Genomic DNA, 19,779 nt, shown 5'->3' on the forward strand with positions numbered 1-19,779 from the left:
ATAGTGAGCTTGTCTGTTAAAGTAATAAATTATTGAGCCATGCAGTCGTGTCTCCTTGCAAATCCGAGACCACTGGAAGCACCTCTCTCCACCTGAACGCTTTCTAAAATAGCAATGAAGCAAACACAGATGCATGTATTTCCACAGGTTCTTTGTGTTAATTTAGAACAATTAATGGCATCACCTACCATGGAGTTCTAAGGGGGAAAATGCTGTTAAAAAGCAACATCAAAAAGTGGTTTTGCATGGGCAGACTGCAGGTTTAGTTGAGGCTGTCTGCTATCCCAGAGCCAGCAGCGCAGACAGGCAGTGAAATCATGGTGGCGAGGGCAGGAATTGGCCTTCACTTGCCCACGGCTGACGGGAGAGGAGTCTTCCCAGACCGCATCTCTTCACAGCAGCAGTAGCTTGCATGTTAACATACTGGTACACGTATGTTCATATAAATACACACAGGAACCAGGGGCTGATGCAACAGCTGCATATGCCTAAGAGATCTTCCGAACTGCAGCCTCAGGGGATGTTATTTTTCCTGTCGATATTTTCAAGGTCTCAAATGTTTTAATTTTTTTTGCACTGGGAATGAATGAACAAATGAATCCTTCTGAAAGCTTTCCAGTAAACCAAGCAAGCCTTGGAGGGGCACCCTGGACATGCAGCACAGCAATGGCTCGTGACAATTCGCTCCCCCACCCCTGTTTCTCACCTTGATTTCCCCAGATATAGAGCTCAGGAGGCAAACTTTTGAAACGAGTTCTGCCCAGGGTCTGTTTACCCCAATGCATAAAACCCAATTATTTCCCCACAATGTGTTTAAAATGCTTTGTCAAAGAAGCAGAAGCTACAACTACTTAGATGGAGAAATATCTTGTAAATAGTTATGCCATCTGTCTTGTGTTCGGAGGCTACGTAAACACATGAGTGAGCATGTTTTTTAGGAATTATGTTAGTATAACACTGTCCATAATTATTTGTGTATAAAACTGGACTTGTAAGCGAATTTCTTTCTCCAGGGCTACAAGCCAACACTTGACCAACAAAAACTTCACAAGAACTGCTCGAAGTCCCTGTTGGATGAAGATTTTATGACAGAATAGGAGGTGAAAAGAGTCATCCCACTCAGTCTCCAGGTAAATTCAGCTGCAGAGCTCTTCCAGCACTAACCTTTTTTTGCAAACAGCCCTGCTGAGCGCGTGACTTAAAGGCAGCTCAGCTTTGCAGAATCCCCAGCTGGATGTGTCACAGCTGTGCTAGGGCTGGACAAGGCCAGATGTGCTCCCGTGCACGGCTGTTGTTGTGCTGGTTTTTGGGTGGTTTGTGCCTTCTTCGTACAGTTACATATGCGTACATATGGGCACTGACTTAGCACCTCTCTCTCCCTAGGAAGTCCAGGCAAGGTCTGATTACTTTGTTTTTACTGTTTAGCTAAACAAGCCACAACTGACTTTGCTATCTGACAAATGAGGGTTATGGCTTGGCAGAGGAAGCAGAAAGGGACGTTTCAAGAGGCCAACTCCACACCTCTCATGGGCCAGCTGGGCAGGGAGGCACAAGGTTTGAAGAAGTCACAAGCTGAAAAATCTCACACGGATGTTGCATGTCTTGGCAATCTCCAAATCTTTGACGTGCTCGAGATAACATTAAGGATGTGCCCTTTCAAATTATTACTGTTGGATATGGTAGACATTCAGGCATCCGAAAATGCAGCGAGATCAGTGTTTAAAAAGAAAACCTAAAGATTTCTTAACTTTATGCTTTATGAAACATTACAATTCTAATGTTTAACAGCAAAGATCTGCTGGAAAAATAAACTTTAACCAAGTACAAGTTTTACCTATGTTTAACATGTAAATATTAAGTTTCTGGGTCTCTTCAAAGTCTACATACTATCCCCAAGTACAAGTTACTCATTAACTGATTAAGATAAACTGAGTTTTCATTTGCAAATCTGGTCTTTCCAAAATGGAGGAGAGAACGTTTCTCGCTTTGATGGTCTTTTCCTCACTTGTAATATTAGCAGAAACTATTGCTCAAAAGGTATTTGGTCTATTTTTTTTCTAACAATATCTTGTTTTCTCATTTGGTGAGCTGGTGGTATTGCGGTAGCTGGCCAGGTAACTCCTCTGGTAACCACCACCTGTGGAGCCTCAGGTGTATTATGCTGTGATTTCCCAGCTTTGGGTCATTTTAAGGCCTCCTTGTTTGTTTGTGTGGGCTGTTATAGCATAAACGTGGCAGGAGAACATTTGCAGATGTGTGATTGTGCTCTTCCCCAGAGATGTAAAATATCAAATTTGAGGGATCGATGGGTCTCCTTCAGCCACCACATGAGGTTTGGATCTTGATGCTGTGCCGTTACAGCAGGATCAAACTAGGACCATTGCAGTGCCAGGAGGTTTCTGACAGGCGTTTAATAATATATATGGAACAGAAAAGAAGGGACTAGGGAGTTATTTGTACCATCTGGAGGAGCAAACTGTGGTTTGTATCATCAGGGTGCATGTCTTATTTTAAAAATATCAATATTAGAGGAATGGAGAAAGCTTTATGTTTGAAGGTGTTTATTTTTATCATGCCTACTCAGAAAAATGTGAAATGTGACCGAAATGCAGGTGGGTTCCTGGGAAGCAGGGATGGGACTTGTGGCCACTGCAGGGGCGGCTGAGGGCTCTGCACAGGGGTAAGTTTTGCATGGGGCAAGCTCCTCCTGTGCCAGAAGGATGCTCCATGGGCAGTGATGGCCATCATGTGTCTGCACTGCCCCAGTGAGCCACGGCTTGGGGCTCCTCAGTCGTGGCAAAACCTCCCCTCTGAACATGCCACGAGCAGGTTTGAGCATGGCAGAACAGTGAATGTGAGCGGAGGTGCTCGGGGATACTTGGAAAGCCTTTGCGAAGAGGTGCCCCCAGGAGGGACAGTCCCAGCCTGGGCAGCGAGGGCTGCAGGGAGGCATGGGCAGGGAGAGGCACCCGAACTGCCAGGATCAGGAAACTGTTCTCTCAATGAATGTTTTTGGGTTTTATCCTGTTGTCCTGGATCGTCAGTAGGCATCAGGAGATGGAGCCGGCTCTGGCAATGTACAATGAAAAAAAGAAACAGTGACCCGTTACTCACATGGCTGTGGCACCTCTTGCACTGATGCCGGAGCACAAAGCTGTGGGCATAGCTTTGTATTGAATGGCCACATTTAACATGATGAATTTCAGCCAGTGAACCTAACTGAGAAGAGGCCAGTGGATGTTATTAATTAGTGAGCAAAGTACAAGAGATGAATTATCAAAGTAACTGAAGATCAATTAACCATTCAAAAGATATGTGAGGCTGGAAAAGTGATCTACTTTGATACTGAGCTTTTTTATTTTAATAAACTATTGCGAGGCTGCTCATGTCCAGATCAACCCTTCTTAGTGTCACTGATGAAATGGTAGGGCCTTTAAAACAGACATCCCAAATGCAAAAGGAGGGTGTTTACAGAGGCAGGTTCTCCAGGCAATTCCTAGTCCAGTCACCCTGTGGGGTGTTCCCGGGTGGGTGCTCTCCTCCCTCGAGCATTGGGGGCCCTGGAAGCACCAGACCAGGAGAAACACAAGTGCTCAAAGGGCATCCCTGCTTGTGCAACCAGAGAGGGGTTGGAGGCCCATGCGGGGTTTCAAACTTGCTAAACATCGTATGTGGCACAAGACACCAAGCTGAAAAACATGCAGAAAAGTCAACAGCTGGGAGAGCAAATAAAAAGTCATGCAAAAAGCTAGCAGGTCTCTTTCCATGAATCGAGCGCTTAGAGAGGCATCTGATTTTTCTGAGGTTAATCTTGGGCGATGTATTGGGGTGACACAGCAGCTGCTTCAGAGTACCATGGTGAGAGAAGACCACAGAAAAAAGCTCAGCAGAAGCCTTCTGTGGAACGACAACATGCATGTAGCTGCAGATTTTGCGTGAGGCTGTAATAGCAGCTGCAGAGATGTGAATAAGCAGCCAGCCAGTCTGGTCATGAACAATTCTCCCTCCCCAGTTCCGGCCAGACCTTCTAACAGTTCATTCCTTCACCAAACTTTTCCAATAACATCACCCAGGTAAGGACTGCTCAGGAGCAACAACGGAGTGTTTCTGTTTCAGCCTGTTTGTTTGTTTTTTCCAGCATGCTATTGAAATCTACAGTCTCCACGTGGACTGCAAGGTCACATCACGATTTGCTCACACTGTTATCACCAGCAAAATTGTCAACCGAGCTAATGAGTCCAGAGAGGCCACCTTTGAAGTGGAGTTACCCAAGACGGCCTTCATCACCAACTTCTCCATGTAGGACCAGTCCTTACCTGTGGTGTGAAGGAGGCAGCTCTGCGGGGGGGGGTGTGTGTGTGTGTGTGTGTGTGTATTTATCTTTCTTCTCAGAGGGTGCTAAGCAAAAAGCACAAAGAGCCGAGCTCTGGAGGGTCCTGTACAAAATGCTCTGTGGGGCAAAGTAGTAGGCAGCCAAATAGAAAGAAGGTGGCCAGTGCGAAGCTGCCTGCTGTATAGGGTGGGTGGCAAACATACTTGGTGGTGGTGTTTCTCCTGCCCCAGCCTCCCTGGGACCCTGCAAGGAGAGAGGGCTGTGTTGTGGTGGGTCCTGGCACCCTCCTGGACAGGGAGGGATGTGGGAGGCAAACAGCATCCCCTGCTCATGCCTCGAGGCCACAAAGTACAGCATTTCTTTTGTTTCTTTCCCTAGTGCTTTCCTTCTAATATTAATTAATTTTTATGGAAATCAAACAGGTCCATCGATGGTAAAGTATACCCAGGAATAATAAAGGAGAAAGCTTCTGCTCAAAAGGAATATGACACTGCCGTCTCACATGGGCAGAGCGCCGGCCTCGTCAAGTACGTTGCCATTCTGAGTAAGGCTGCTCCAAGTCTCTTCCTCAGCTGCTTCTTTGGCTGGGGGTGGGTTAAACCCTGGAGCCAGCCACCTCTCAGTGGGGATAAATGTGAAAAGCAGCCTTGAGCTCCTGATGGGAGGTATGGGGGAGGTGTGTGTATATATATATATTCACATACATATATGATTCATATCTGGTCCTGCAATGGGCTTCAGTGGGAGGTGTCACTGTTCAGTGTTGCCTGGGACTTGCTGTCACATGGGAGCACATTGCTGGGCTGGGATGATGCTTAGTTGTTGAGTCTGCTTCCCTGCAAGCACGCAGGACTGTGGCACTTGAGCAGACGTCATGCTTTTGGGGTATATTTAATCTGGGCTTCCCATGTATTCAGTCCCAGTTCTGCTTGATCCCAGTCCGAGGCATGCAGAGGTTTCTGCTCCATTTCTCAGCTTGCATGTGGAGCACCCACGGCACACATATAATATGTCACCCACAATGTTAAAAGAAATCTTCTCTTTAATAAGATTTACTACTACTATTTATTTTTTATTTATTCCATGTGGCTCCTTGGCCATTGTTTAGCACAATTCATAAACTTTGGCCACCACACACAAACCTTCCCCACAGGAGGTAAATCTCTGTTCTCCCCCGCAAGAATCACAGGCAGAAAACTGGAGCAGTTTCACGTTTCCGTCAGCATTGCAGCCGCCAGCAAAGTCACTTTTGAGCTGATGTACGAGGAGCTGCTGAAGCGTCAGCTGGGGAAGTTCGAGCTGCTGATCAAGGTCCGACCGAAGCAGCTTGTTAAGCACTTCCAGGTGAGCTGCCCTGGCGAGGGCTGGGCAGGGAGCACCGCGGCATCTTTCAGGCACGGCTGTGTTTCCTCCAAGATGCTGACACCGACTTCTTCTCTGCTGTCAGATTGATGTGCACATCTTTGAGCCTCAAGGCATACGCTTCTTGGAGACAGACAGCACGTTCATGACAAACGAGTTAACTGAGGGGCTCACAAAAGTGCAGAATGAGACCAAGGTAAAGCAGCAGCTGCCAGATGTTCCTGCCAGTGGCAGCTTTAAGTTATGTTGCTTTAAATCTTTTCTTCTGATTGCTTTGCAGGCTCATATTTTATTTAAGCCAACTGTAGATCAACAGAAGATAAATCCTGAACTCGATGAAACCCTCCTCAACGGCGATTTTGTTGTGCGTTATGATGTTAAGAGAGATGTCACTGCAGGTGATATACAGGTAAAAAAGAAATAGAAATAAAAATACTTTCAGATCATAGATACATCTGAATATGAAATGCAATCAGCAAAACAGCAACATTTACTTTGAAAGACCAAGAGTGACAGGAAAAGCTATTTCCATTAATCCAAGGTCAGCAGGAACTTACGGCGATGTTCAGTAAATCCCCAGAGACACCAGACACATTGCAAGAATGGATCATGCATGAAAAACAATCAGTCTTTCAAATTTTGTTTCAATACCAAATCTCTATTGCCACTTTGTAGACATCTTTTTATAATCTGTTTTTATTATTATTTTGGCTGATCTTAGATGTGTTTGCAGCTTCTTGTAAATGAAGCTTAAAGGAATGTGATTTATATAACTATTAAAATTACTGCTTGGTTTTCTTTTTAATTTTTTGTGACAACTGAGGCATAACTAAAGAGAGCAGGAACTTAAAAATATTGATGGAATAATGCATATCCTAGGGAATAAAGTACATTGTTTTCCATACCATTTCACCAATGAAGTATACATGGATGTGCTAAAAGATGGCAGTCACAGTCAATGAGCAAAGATGTGCTTGTAGGCAATAATAAAGAGGTAATATAATATACAGTGATAATACAGATATATTATGCATGTGGCACTGAGGCATGTAATATATTTATTTATTTAAAAACATATAGGAAATACATATATGCTGTTCTTATGTAATTTGCTTTCTATAGATAGTCTCGCTTCCAGCTAGGAAATACATGTTAATAGTTCTTTGATTTGGGTTTATCTAGAAGAACAGAATGCTGAGTATGCACCCCTCCTTCTTCCTATGCCACAATGTTAAAATGCAATATTTATTTAGATGTAACTTTATACATGATTTCACATTCTGTATTTCAGATTGTCAATGGATATTTTGTGCATTACTTTGCACCCCATGAAATGCCAGTGTTTCCCAAAAATGTCATCTTTGTTATAGATCGAAGTGGCTCCATGGCAGGCAGAAAAATTGAACAGGTAACTTACCTCAAAGTACTGGCTGCTGCTTGCATCAGTCACGCACACCAGCCTTTCAAGGAAGTCACTCTGAATTTCACTTTCGAAACACATGCTGGTTTTGTATGCAGCAAATTTTTCAGACATATAGAAATGCTTGAAAATACATATGCACAGATTTAAACTATTAAAAAGCAACATTTTTCTGATATGGCTATTCTCGCAGGTATCGAACATTAAGGCAAAGAGCACTTTTTCTGTCTCTTTCTTTGCATAATATTTTGCTTCTAATTTTTTTCTTTAATGAAGTAATTTGTCTGTTTTACCTTTATTGATGACTGCGTGTGTAGCTTTGCTAGAGAGCAGACAAGTCCGCTACAGCCTTCATAGGTGGTTTTTTTGTCCCTGTAAGTGAATCGGACATTTCTGACATTCTCAACCTGAAAAATGTCATTAGGACTAACTAAGGGCATCTGGCTACATCTTGAATAGTGCTGTAGAGAAACCCAGTTACAACACTGCAATTCCAATCCCATTTCTGGCAGAGAAGCAGAAATACTCAAAGTGATTGTTTTCTCCTTGGAATAGACGAGGGATGCCCTGTTGAAGGTTTTGCAAGACCTCCGGCCAGAAGATCATTTCAGCTTTATCACCTTTAACAACAAAGTGGCAGAGTGGAAGAGCTCTTTGCTGCAAGCCACTGCAGAGAACGTAGCGAGTGCTGCAGGATTCGTGCAAACTCTTTCTGCTAGTGGAGGTAAAAGGCACCACCTGGATGTTTTTAAGCACAAACATGCACCAAATATATTATATTGCTTAGAAAAAAAATCATTATTTTTATTAGTCATATATTGCCACAGAAATCAGCGCTCACAAAGCAAGTAAGTTTTTAATACTTAAGAGTGATGGGTGGGATAGAAAGGCTGGTTCTGGGAGTGGACAGATTGGTGACTATATTATGATATGGATATAGAGAGATGGTTACGTCACACCTATGAACCATACAAGTCACAAAGTTTTGTTTCAGATTTTTATAATGGAGATGGCTGGAAGATTTCACAATAGTACATTTTTTTCTAAAGAAAAAAGGCAATTCACTCAACATTTGACTGCAATTTGCCAGTTGGTTTTTTGTTTGTTTGTTTTTTAATATCAAGGGTCCCCTTGTAAAATAAAATGCATCCAAAGTTATACTCCTGTGTAAGCCACGCTGCAGAAATAAAATAGTCAAAATAAGCATGAAGCATTTCAATTGTTACATCGTTCAGTGTGCTTTATTATTTAGTTATAAGCATGTCTAAAAGGCTACATCTCCTCCTAATGTTATGCTGTTAGTGTTAACGTAGGTTTTCTTATCCCAGGCGCTAACACCAATAAAGCCCACCAGTGCCCAGCTCTTCTCTTTGACTTCTCAAATAAGGCTATTTCAAATAAGGAGCTATTTCTTAAACATAGGCTAACAGATGACAGTGTGTTTATTTAAGCCCTTTTTAATGGCTTTAGACATGTTTGTATTTCCCATGACGTGTGTGGAAAATGCTCCCAAAAGAATATTCCAGCATTGCCATTACAATATAATACACAATAATTAAGCCCGGTAGGCTAAACCCCTAAATCCTCATCTCTCTGAAGGATTACCTCCTGTAGAAAACTTTAAACAACTCTGCAGGGCCTCTGCAGATGAAGTGCACCGATTTCTTCAGATGATTACTCTGTTTAGGTGAGCGATCCCTGCTTTCTCATTATAGGCACAGACATCAATCGTGCCCTGCTGACTGCCGTAAGCGTACTGGATAAATCCGAGAGGCTGCCAGAACGGAGCGTCTCCATGATTATTTTGCTGACAGATGGCCAGCCCACTTCTGGTGAGTAAATAGGTCCTCTATTTCCTTGATTTTTATTTTTTTTTTTAATATTTTACACTTGCACCCCAGATGTTGATAGACATAGTCTGTGTTTCAGGAGAGCTTTGGTGTAAGCAGACTGGGGTATTGCTGGATTCAGGTCTGCCTCAGAGAGAGGACGATTATGAGAGTGCTCTGGCAAGGGCTGTAAGAAGTGATGGCAGAGCCTGCCTGCCCATAGCTACGCATCCTTTAGCTGGGAACTGTTTTGCTAAATACCATTGGCTTCCCAGTTTATTGTTGGGGATACTCCAGGCACAGCTGAAACGTGAAAATAAAATACTTAGAGCCAAAATACAGACATTTTGCATATATTCTGTACAGTCCCATTTGAGAGGTATTGTTTACATTTCTTCACCCTCCTTGCCCCAAACTTGAGATATTTTCAAGGTGCCTCCTGTTTTGTGTTCTTTTCCATGTCTAGATCTTAACTAGTACTCAGCGGTGATAGCACAAACCAGAGGATTGAGCTAGAAATATTGTGTTAAATAAACAGTAACTCCCAATGCAATGCCACAAACATCACTTGTTCTGAACAGGAGTTCATCTAAGTTTTGTGTGGCACCAGCATCTCTCTGAGGCCAGCAGTATTAATTCAGATGTGTGCCCTCTAATAAGATCAGTCTGTCTTTCAGATCATGTCTTTCAGATCATGTCAGCCATACTGCTCTGGGGTTGGTTTATTTGTTTGGGTTTTTTAATAAAATTCAGCTCACGGTGCTGCCTGCTCAGCACAGCCACAGTGAGTCTCCGGCATCCCCGAGCACATTGTACATTCACAAGTGGGCTAGAAATCAGGCCAGAGTGGAGTGCCAGGCAAATACACGTGGTGTTATTGCATACAATGCCTTCCTTGGCAAAGCAGGCTGAAAGGGAAAAATCTGAGCTGCTCCCATGATATTGCTACAGGCAGTGACAGGTCCTGCCTGGAAATGCTGATAGAGAAGCTCTCCATACAGAGCCATCAGCAGCTCTTCAAATGGGATAAGATGATGGTGTGAAAATCTTTTCCCCAGGGGCTGAGAGAGGAGCATGGCTGAGTTAATTTGCAGCTTGTCTGAATTACACCATTAACCAATCTATTCTTCTCTGAATTCACACACATAATTTTTATGGATGGTACTTATCTTCCCAACCTTGATCTAGTGTTTCAATCCCTTGCGCTGTTAACTTGCAGTGTGTGTCCCCTTTGTCCTAAAAACCTCCTCTGGCCCCCCGTCACCTTGTAAAATATTTTGCAGCCATGAGGACATGAGTAGATGTTAATAAAGGTCATTAAGGCGGAGGTTCTGGTACTCCATAAGCAGAGTGGTGCTTTCATCTGCAACTCAATTAACAGAATTCTGTCCCATATATTTTTAATATTTTATTCTGGCTTATTTTTAAAATACTTTAGGCAGAATTTTCCATTATACCTGCTGCTGTCTTTTTGTACCTTAAAAAAAACAAACAAGAGTGTTTTTGTTTCAATTACAGGTGAGAGTAACGTGGAAGTAATTCAAGAAAACATTCAGAAAGCAGTCAATGGCAAATATGCTCTTTTCTGCCTTGGCTTCGGGTTTGATGTCAGTTATAAGTTCCTGGAGAAAATGGCCCTAAGCAATGGGGGAATAGCACGTCGTATATATGAAAATGCGGATGCAGCCTTGCAGCTCCAGGTCAGGACTAAAGAATGTGCCAGAGAAGCCATCTCTCAGCTACAGTTTATGTCTAGTCTTAGCAGCAAACCCACAGATTTTCTGAGATGAAGAGTTGGGTTTGAGTTTATCTGTTAATTTTGGGGAGGGAGGAAGGCAATTTTGAGGTATCTCAGGGGTTGTACCCTAACCATGACTCAAAGCTGAAGTCCTCAAACCAGCTGCATTTGGACAAACCTGGAAACTCACATATTTCTGTGCCTCTGCAGAAAGACAAATTGTCCAGGGGAGGTGATGGTGGGAAAACTTCTGTTCTTGGGTATGATTTCAAACGGCTTGCAGTACCACCATTGGAAGCTGTCTGTTATGGTTTCCCTAAAAATCAGCAGGTAGTTTGAGGCACTTACAGGCAAACTGGCTCTGCAGTACCACCAGCCTGGGTCTTTCCTGTCCGTCTGCAGAGGGGTTATAACTTTTGGGACATTCTGGTTTTTGGGAAGCCACTTCAACCTGTTTTGGCGATGTGCAGAGACTGGATTTGCTTCAGTTCAGAAAAAGAAAGATTAATCCTTAGGATTAGTCGAGTTTAAAAAAATTATATATGAAAAGTGTCTAAAGCTAAACACCTAACTGGGTGGGATGGTGATAATGGGGATGCTGCTTGGGTACTTGAATTACCCTGGGAAATACAGTTTATATGGCATCGCCAGCCTGGCTGGAGAAGATGTGCTGAACCCTGGGAGGAAACATTTTATTTTATTTTTTTTTCCTAGGTTTGCAGCAATCTTACATTGCTGAAGAAAAAGCTTTGCTTCTTTCTTTTTAAGGGGGTTTTTAGACATTCAATGTATTGCTTTGAATTATTTTGCAGTCACTTGTGCACGCTCTCTCTCTTTTCTTTAGGGCTTTTATCAAGAGGTGGCTACCCCAATATTAATGAAAATTGAAATGCAGTATCCAGAAAATGCCGTTGAGGGATTAACCAAGAACAATTTCAGGCTGTTTTTTGAAGGATCTGAAATTATAGTATCTGGAAAAATTAGCAATGAGCTTGATCTTTTGCCAGTAGAAATTAAAGCTCAGTCAGTAAGTGTTTAGTTTTCTAACTGTGAAAAACATATCTCCCTTCTGTCTTTTATGGTGCAATAGGAGACTTTAGGAAGTCTTTTGTGTGCCATATATGTTCTCTACATTTGGGCATACAGCTGTGTTCCCGTTTTAGAAAAATATTTGAGAATTCAAATAATTTTCCTCCCCTGAATTTGCCACAAAAGAAAAACCTTGAAGTATATCCACAAATAAGCAAACAGCAATTTTAATCCTTTCAAGACCATAATATTTTGGTCTTTCAAGCATCTTTAGGAAACTAGTTTGTATTTTTAGAATGAAGACGGAAATCTGAATTAGTTGTCTCAAAAATGTTGAAATAGAACAGTTTCATTACTTCCTTTTTTCAACATTGTTTCAAGTCCAGAAATATATATTCAAAATACATGCTGCTTTGGTAGTTTTTTCCAACGGGAAAGGACAAAATTGAATCACAAAAAGGGCACTTTGATACTGAAAGATGTTCATAATAGTGTGACTATAAAAGAAATCTGGAATTGTTCTTTTGATTGTCAGTTTTCTCCCACTTCAGCATGCTAGTGACTTGACTCTTAAAGAAGAAGCAAATGTCAAAGAGAAGGAGCAAGTATTTCAAAATCAAAGTTACATCTTTGGAAATTTCATAGAGAGACTGTGGGCTTACTTAACCATTCAACAGCTTCTGGAAAAATCGTAAGCTATTTTAATGTTTCATATTACAAATTTCTAAATTCTTCAAACACAAATTCCTTATTCACAAATCATATGATGGGAAAACACAAAGAAACAGAAATATTTCTTCAGATAGTATTAAAGACATAGTATACTGGAAGAATACTAGATTACTGTATGAGGAACATGAGGTGCCTTTCAGTTTATGATAGCACTGTATCATTAAGTGTGTGTGTATATATGTATACACACATATGAAAACATAATATAAAATATTCTTCATGACATTACTATGAAATAGATTTTAGTTGCAATGGATTGTGTTGAGCTGCTGTTACACATCTAGAACTATTGTCTGTAGATAAGTGAATGGCAATAGCTAGTAAAGAGAACAATATGTCCATAAGACATTTCATGGTTCATATATCTATTATTTTTATCTGTTTGAACCATACGTAAACTGCAGTGTTGCAAATAATGAAACTTCTCCATAATTTCAAGCATGTGAACAGCTGAGTTATCCTAATAAGACTACTCACCCTTCAATAATAAAAAATATCTGTTACGACACAGCTAATATGAAAAAGAATCTGAAGACCACCTGCTCATAGTCTCTACACTTCATTTCTTCATCATTAACACAGACTTTAGTATTTCAGCACAAGAAGAGGAGCAGAAAACCCTGGAGGCGCAAGCCTTAGAGCTGTCTCTGCGGTTCAGCTTCGTTACGCCCCTCACCTCAATGGTGGTCACCAAACCCGCTGGCCAGCAGCAGACGGAACTGGCGAACAAACCCACCGAAGCTGGTAAAAGGGGCATTGAACAACCCCCCCCCCCCGAAATATGCTGCTGTTATTGATAATTTGTTGACGACCTCCAGTATAGGCTGATTTTATAGTGATGTGACATGGGAATAAGCCACATCGGAGGCAGGAGCTCAGGGATTAGCTTCCTTTCCAAATAAAACATACAGGATTTTTTTTAAAAGGTGAAGTGGTGAAATGGGCACTACTATTGAAATGGAAAATAATTTGTTTAATTATTAACTAAAAGTAAGTTCACAATTGTTACTCAGCATTCTTGCCATTGCAAAGGGATTCTGCACTTTGTAGCACTGAAGTGGAAAAATAAATGCAGGGGAGGGAAGCACGCCATCGCTAGGAGTCTTGCATGTGCTCTATCTACCTATCCTTTAAGACAAAAAAGCTCATCACCTGATGTCCAACACTCACTTGTCCCAGTTTTCTGGTCTGCACATGGGTAAAGTCATTTAGTGTCAACTGCATGACACTAATCTGTCCTTCTTTCTTGTGTTAGATAATGAGAAGCTCAGCAGTTTTCCAACAGGAGGTAAATGTTTTCTTCTTTTTCAGATGCATATTTCCATAATAATTTCTGAGGGGGGGAGGGGGCAAAAAACCCCCTCATGATCGTTGTTCTAGAGAGGGAAGTATCTGAGATTTGGAAAAATATGTGAAGCAAAACATAAGCAATGACTGCCAAGGTCTGTGTAGGGTTTGGGTGGATAACATGGTCAAAGGGAGAAAATCTTCCGTTCAGAAAGTCTTCAAGGCCAAAGTTGTCTTTACTCGTGAGGAACAGTTGTTCAAGTGAATGGTGCTAATGATGTTTTCTGCTTCTTCCTACCATGTGCGAAGCATCTGCCAAAAAATTAAGCTCAAGATATTTTGGAATGACTTCTGAGGATGATTTAAGTATTTTTTTCTCTCTTTCTGAAAATAATAGATCTGTTTGAATATTAATTTTAAACTTCCAGCATTATTAATCTGATAATCTCAGCTATGATAGCAATGCTTTTATAGGTGAAGAGCCACGATACAATCATGACTAAAATAGATACTCTCTTTTCTTTCTCCAGATGCTTACAGACTGAGGAGTGGATCACCTCCTGGTAAGTGCTCCTCCTTTGTTTTTATTCAGAATAATTTTATAAAGTTCACTTCATAAGTAGGTTCGTAGCAACATTACTTTAATAAATACATTTTGATTGTGGATGCTCACTTGATAAACAATTTAGTTCTTATTATATGTATTTCAGTCCACAGATATTTTATAATGAAGTATAAACTTTTGAAAACAATCTTGGTCCCTTTTCAGAAATAAAAAAAGTATTATACCTCCTGAAAATAAACATGAAAGATCTGGAAAAGCATATATTAGTAAGCTGAAGGAAATGGATGTAAAAACAAATTAAAAAAATTTACCAGTCCTGGGGTTTGCTGTGTGAAGCCTATGTGGGGCACAGCTATCTGCACGATGACAACACCTGTCCTGCATGGAGGACATCCCAGGGCGCTGCAGCAGCAGAGCTCAGCATCACCACCAGCTCCCCTAGAGCAGAGCAGAGGAGGCACTGGCTGCTGCCTGCACAGGATCCGCACATGTGCGCTCGTGGATGTATCCAAAAAAGTCAGTGGGCCATAAGCGAGAGGGATTCCCTGTTTTAAATGCTGGGGAGGGAGATGCAAGGCATGACCTCAAACCAACAAAACATTGGAAAAACCTTTTCTTTCAGGTCGATGGCGCTCTGAGCCCCAGTCTGGCAGCAACAAGAAGCTGTCGTCAGTAGGTAGTTATTCACGGTCGCGTGCGAGAGGAGCTGGGGTGGGCATGCGGGGTTTGGTGCTGCATAGTTGCTGTTGAAAATGCAGCTCTAAGCCCTCCCGCAGCACAGGTTGAGCATGCCGTGGTGGCACGGTCAGTCCTAAGAGAAATAGGCACTGGGCATTGTGCTTTGCTTCCCCATTGGGACATCTTGTTTTAAGCAAAGCTCTCCATAGAAGCCAGTGAAGAACTCTGCTAAAAAGGCTTTTGTCACAGTATTCTTCCTGGTTAATTAGCTGACTTAGAGAAAATGTTTCTTTAAACTCTTCTTACTAATTTGAAGTATTTCAGTTGTCAGGCTAAGAGACAAAATAAGAGCTCAACCTCTTGGTAAGTAATATACTAGTCCCATTTTAATAATTAATGTAACTATAATGTACAGTTTTTCACACGATATTTTTTCTGACTGTATCAATTGGTCTAAGGAAACCCTTTACCTCTTCTTGCAAACCTTAGCAGGTTCTTTCCACACAAGTGAAAAATATCCCTGTATCCCATGAGAAAGCCTCTCTGGCTTGAGGATATAACCACCAGCAGAAAAGTAGTATAACAGATCTTCAGCCTCAGCTTTTTTAAGAACTCATTGTCCTTAATAGACTCTAAGTTTAAAAATCTGTTGTTTTCATTTGTATCAAAATGCTATGTCTGGGTGTACTTTTCAATAATTATTACTGTGTTGATTTTAATCATTCTAATCTATAAAAGCTAAACCTAATATTTTAGGTATAAATTAAGTAATTTTGCTGTGCCTATCCACAGAGCACAGGCTAGGTTTTTTTCTTTGCATGCTAACATTGTTCTTTTGGCTTTTCAGCCAACGAATATCCACAGCTCCTCTTGCAATTACCCAAACAAAATGAAATAATCTGTTTAAATACTGATGGAAAAGCACAGCCTTCTGTCCACCTGCTGTCAGATCCAGAGCAAGGTGAGTGAGCCCAGTTACCCCTGATACCAAGCACAAGGAGAGTCACTTTGGTCTAAGTTGTTTCAGCACCAAAGCTGAAGCAGTTGTATTAAGATCACTTGTACCTTAAAAGCACGTCGCTTTACAAATTGGTGTCAATGTTATTAAAGGACTCACCGTGATGGGGAAGCTCGGGGACAGAATAAATCACTTTGTGCAGTTTGAAATTACCTATGTGAATCCCCCTGCACGAATCCACGTCTCCACGGGTGAGATTGTCCTAAGCCACAATAACGAGAGCTCTCAGCTGCCGTGGACGAAGTCAGCCACCTCCACCATCCAGGGGTAAGAAACGTCTCCCTGTTCTTTCCCAAACTTGAAAATGTGAGTCAGAGCTTTTTGCATCCAGGCCTCCACTTTCACATTTGCTTCAAGTAAATGCTTCCAAGTGTCCTTATCTGGTGAGTAACAATGTGAGCAGAAGCAGGGTACCTTCACAATCCCCCATTTCAAATACAGAGAGAAAAACGGTTTGATTTTCATTCTCCATGCCTGTGTAAGAGAATCAAACAACTGCACCACCAGCCTGCCTTTCTGCTTCGGCATCAGAGGCAGAACGTTTATCTTCCAAAGAAAAGGACCCGCTGCGGCACGTGGCAGCCCCTGTGCCACCACCATGCTGGCTGCCACCAGGCACTTTGTGTTCTCTAACCGCAGAGCGAGTACTGCGAAGTGATGGCTTTGACATTTACTGTCTCTTTTATACATCCGTTGGCTCCACACAGGCTGAAGTTCTCTTTCTCCTCAGTTTTAGCAATAACTCACTTCTAGGCAGCTGCCATTTTTTATGGGAAGGCATAAAGTGTTTGAATAGCTGTCTGTAACTAAATGCCTGCTGTTGGAGAAAGAGTACCGTAAATGTAGACTTCATTTGTCGGACTAATTAGAGCAGGATGCCCCCCTACCCCAAGAAAGAGCTGAATGTAGCTGGAATAAACCTCCGCGAGGGCCTGCTGTTGGTCTGGGGCGGAAAGGACACACAGCACTCCCTCCCTTATAGGCAACTCTACACAATAACAGAAGTTCTAAACCAACTGCTTTCAATTAGTTTTGTAATCCAAACAGAGCCGAGAACGTGCTGGATTTATGCCCCTCTGTAATTCATCATCTGCCAAGTGGAATGATCCTCCCGCTTCAAACTAGCCCCTGAGCCCTTGCAGCCGCGGCACATTGTACACCAGTGCATGTGGGTGTGTGTTTGTCAAACCTCATCTGCAAGGGAGAAAAATGACACTGGATGTTTGTGTTCTGCAAGCCCACACCTGGGCCCGAAATAAAATTAATGGGTTAGAAGAAAGGCATGGTTTGAAAAAACTTGTGAAATATCCACAAAAAAAGTATTTGACTTGTTCATAAAATAGATTGAATTATTTTATCTCATCTATCTTTTTTGTCATTAAAATGGCAAAAAAATATTCTTTTTTACCCATCCAATCATTTCTTGTCATTATGGATAATAAGATGTTTTCATCAGAAAAAAGTTGTTCTCTGTTGGTGTATTTGCATGTAATCTGATAAGGGAAATATCTGATGTGTAGCGTAGAGAGAAAAGATAAGCTGCTTGATATTTTCTACCTTAAAAATAACCACCAACAGATCATGAAAAATGCAATTGCAAAGAGATAAAAGGCAAAAATTAAATTCTTTTCATCAATTAATATGTCAGGTAGTTAAATAAATATTCTGTCTTCATATTCTTCTTGGAAATAACATCATAATTTACTTCCTAGGCTGAGAGTCTCAGTTGAAAAGGAAAGGAGTGTTACAGCATCGTTGTCTGATACAGTCACTGTAAAAGTTTCCTTTGTAAAGTTTCCAGATGGTTTCCTTGGGCTGTATTTCTTGAACACCGACCGTTTCTCTGACAAAGTCAGTGGAATTCTGGGTATGTATCATTACGGATGTATGCAGCAAAGAAGGGTGATCTTGGAACTAAGCTCCTGCAGGGAGAATATGGTGGAGGGTTTTTTCAGCCGCATCATAAACGCTCAATTCAGATTTTATTTCCTTGGGTCCTGACAAGCTCTCATGAGAGTCACTGGGCAGGCACGGCAGCAGGAATGCTATAATTCAGAGGGTTCTGGAGAAACTTTACACTTAATTTCTTATTTCCAGCCATCTAACATCACCTTTTACTGCACAGCAATCCAGCCCCTACTGCATGAAGAGGGGAGGTCTTACCCTGGAAATGGAACATAATGCTCTTCCACTCACCAGTGGTATAATGCTAAATAGACTATTATGGGTTTAGAAAATGTTAAAATGAGACTAAAATAATAGTTGGGCTTAACCTCAACAGTGCTGTGGAATGACATGATTTATGCAGCAAATTCATTTGATGGCAAATAATGGACTATAAATAATGGACATAAAATTGTAAACAATCAGGGTTACAAAATGAAAACCAGCTGGTCCTGAACATCTCAGCTCCAAAAATCCTGATGGGACTAAAGTTGAAGTTGTTTCGAAAACTTTGCAAAGAAAGATGCTGCATATTCTAAAACCGTGAAAAACAAACAAAAAAGCGAAAACCCATCAGAGCAAGACTCACACTGGAGGAGCACGAGGGATAACAGGAGATCACAGCTGAAACATGGAATTCTCTTCACTTACTAAGGGAGCTTCCAAATGTGCTTGTTTGCTTGCTTGCTTTCTGAGGCAGGTGGCTGCTTTCCTGGTGTTAGAGCTGCTGTTTGGGTTAAGTGAACAACAAACTCCGATGGTTTGCATTTTTGAATCATTTGTGTGTCTGTTGCTTAGGTCAATTTTATTCACAAGCACAATTTGAGAATAATTCCAACATCAATCAGAGAGGTGACGAAAGACTCCTAAGCGTGTCAGGATCTGAGCACAAAGTTACCAGGTAACAGATATGGGATAAGGGGGTGTGATGTACAAGCTTTGAGAAGTATTTTGTCAGCTAATATCAGAGATCAACAGAAATTAAACTAAGGGAGTGTTTGTCTGTAAGAATACACCTCTTTGGTGTAAATAATAGGAACCTGTGCTTGAATTTTTCCCTAAGAGCCTGAATTTGTTGCTTGTCAAGTGATCCTACAGGGCTCAGGGCTTCTATTTTGTTGGGAGGGGAACTCGTACCCTGGGGCTACGGTTTGCATAAAAATGCCAAATAAAGTAAGGTTCTGCATGGATAAGGGAGGGGTTTCCTCAGTTGGATTTACCACAAGAAATATTCAACTTCAGTTGCTTTTAGTAAGTGTTTGTGATGTGGCAGAACTGCTGTGGGTGTGCGGCTTCTGCTCACTGTCCCGGTGTGTCCCCATGGCCGCTGCCTCCAGCTCTGGGAGTAGAGAGGTGCCAGCTCTGCCCACGCGCAGTCCCTCTGACTCCTGGTACCAAATATAAGGTCAATCCTGGGCCTGCCCCTTGGTTCTTCTATCATGCATATTTTTGTTGTTTTGGTTTTGTTTCAGGCAATACAAGAAAGATTACAGGCTTGAGTCAACCAGTGATCCTGTTTCCTGCTGGTCAATAGATGTAACTCCCTAGAAAAGAGTATTCTGGGAAAGAAAACTATGCAAACGATGCTCTTCCAAATAGTTTTGATACTTTCATCAAGAAAACCAGACAGTTAAAGCTTTATCTGCTACTGTATCTAAATGTCACAAATACTTTACCTCAAAATAATTACACTTTCAAGATGAGAATGTGCTTGCTTGTTGTTTGTTTTTTTAAAATGGTTGCTAATACTCAGTGTGGTTATGTTGTTGAAGATTTATGTGAATGAACTAAATAAAATTGGCCTTAACAGCTCACAGTTTGATATGGACACACAAGCTTTGGTC

General features: G+C 41.6%; 1 protein-coding gene across 1 annotated transcript; it reads left to right on the forward strand.

Annotated features, from left to right (window-relative positions):
- The first annotated feature begins 1,922 nt into the window (after window positions 1–1,922).
- LOC104636241 (inter-alpha-trypsin inhibitor heavy chain 4) lies at window positions 1,923–19,644 on the forward strand. The gene is made up of 22 exons (XM_075761879.1): window positions 1,923–2,037; window positions 4,139–4,299; window positions 4,756–4,860; window positions 5,515–5,677; window positions 5,781–5,891; window positions 5,976–6,104; window positions 6,987–7,103; window positions 7,671–7,839; window positions 8,831–8,947; window positions 10,463–10,644; window positions 11,527–11,709; window positions 12,263–12,402; window positions 13,033–13,187; window positions 13,699–13,731; window positions 14,261–14,293; window positions 14,918–14,971; window positions 15,298–15,336; window positions 15,821–15,934; window positions 16,084–16,258; window positions 17,704–17,858; window positions 18,734–18,836; window positions 19,408–19,644. The coding sequence occupies exons 1-22, from the start codon at window positions 1,963–1,965 to the stop codon at window positions 19,481–19,483; spliced, it is 2,589 nt and encodes an 862-aa protein (XP_075617994.1). The 5' UTR covers window positions 1,923–1,962; the 3' UTR covers window positions 19,484–19,644.
- Window positions 19,645–19,779: the final 135 nt, after the last annotated feature.

This window comes from Balearica regulorum, chromosome 10 (genome assembly GCF_011004875.1).
Source record: "Balearica regulorum gibbericeps isolate bBalReg1 chromosome 10, bBalReg1.pri, whole genome shotgun sequence".
NCBI lineage: Eukaryota > Metazoa > Chordata > Aves > Gruiformes > Gruidae > Balearica > Balearica regulorum.

Coding starts and splice junctions, on each gene's coding strand:
- LOC104636241 (XM_075761879.1), top strand. CDS start 1,963: ATGGAGGAGAGAACGTTTCTCGCTTTGATGGTCTTTTCCTCACTTGTA. Junction 12,403..13,032: donor CAACAGCTTCTGGAAAAATC/GTAAGCTATTTT, acceptor CACAGACTTTAG/TATTTCAGCACAAGAAGAGG. Junction 14,294..14,917: donor GAGGAGTGGATCACCTCCTG/GTAAGTGCTCCT, acceptor CTTTTCTTTCAG/GTCGATGGCGCTCTGAGCCC.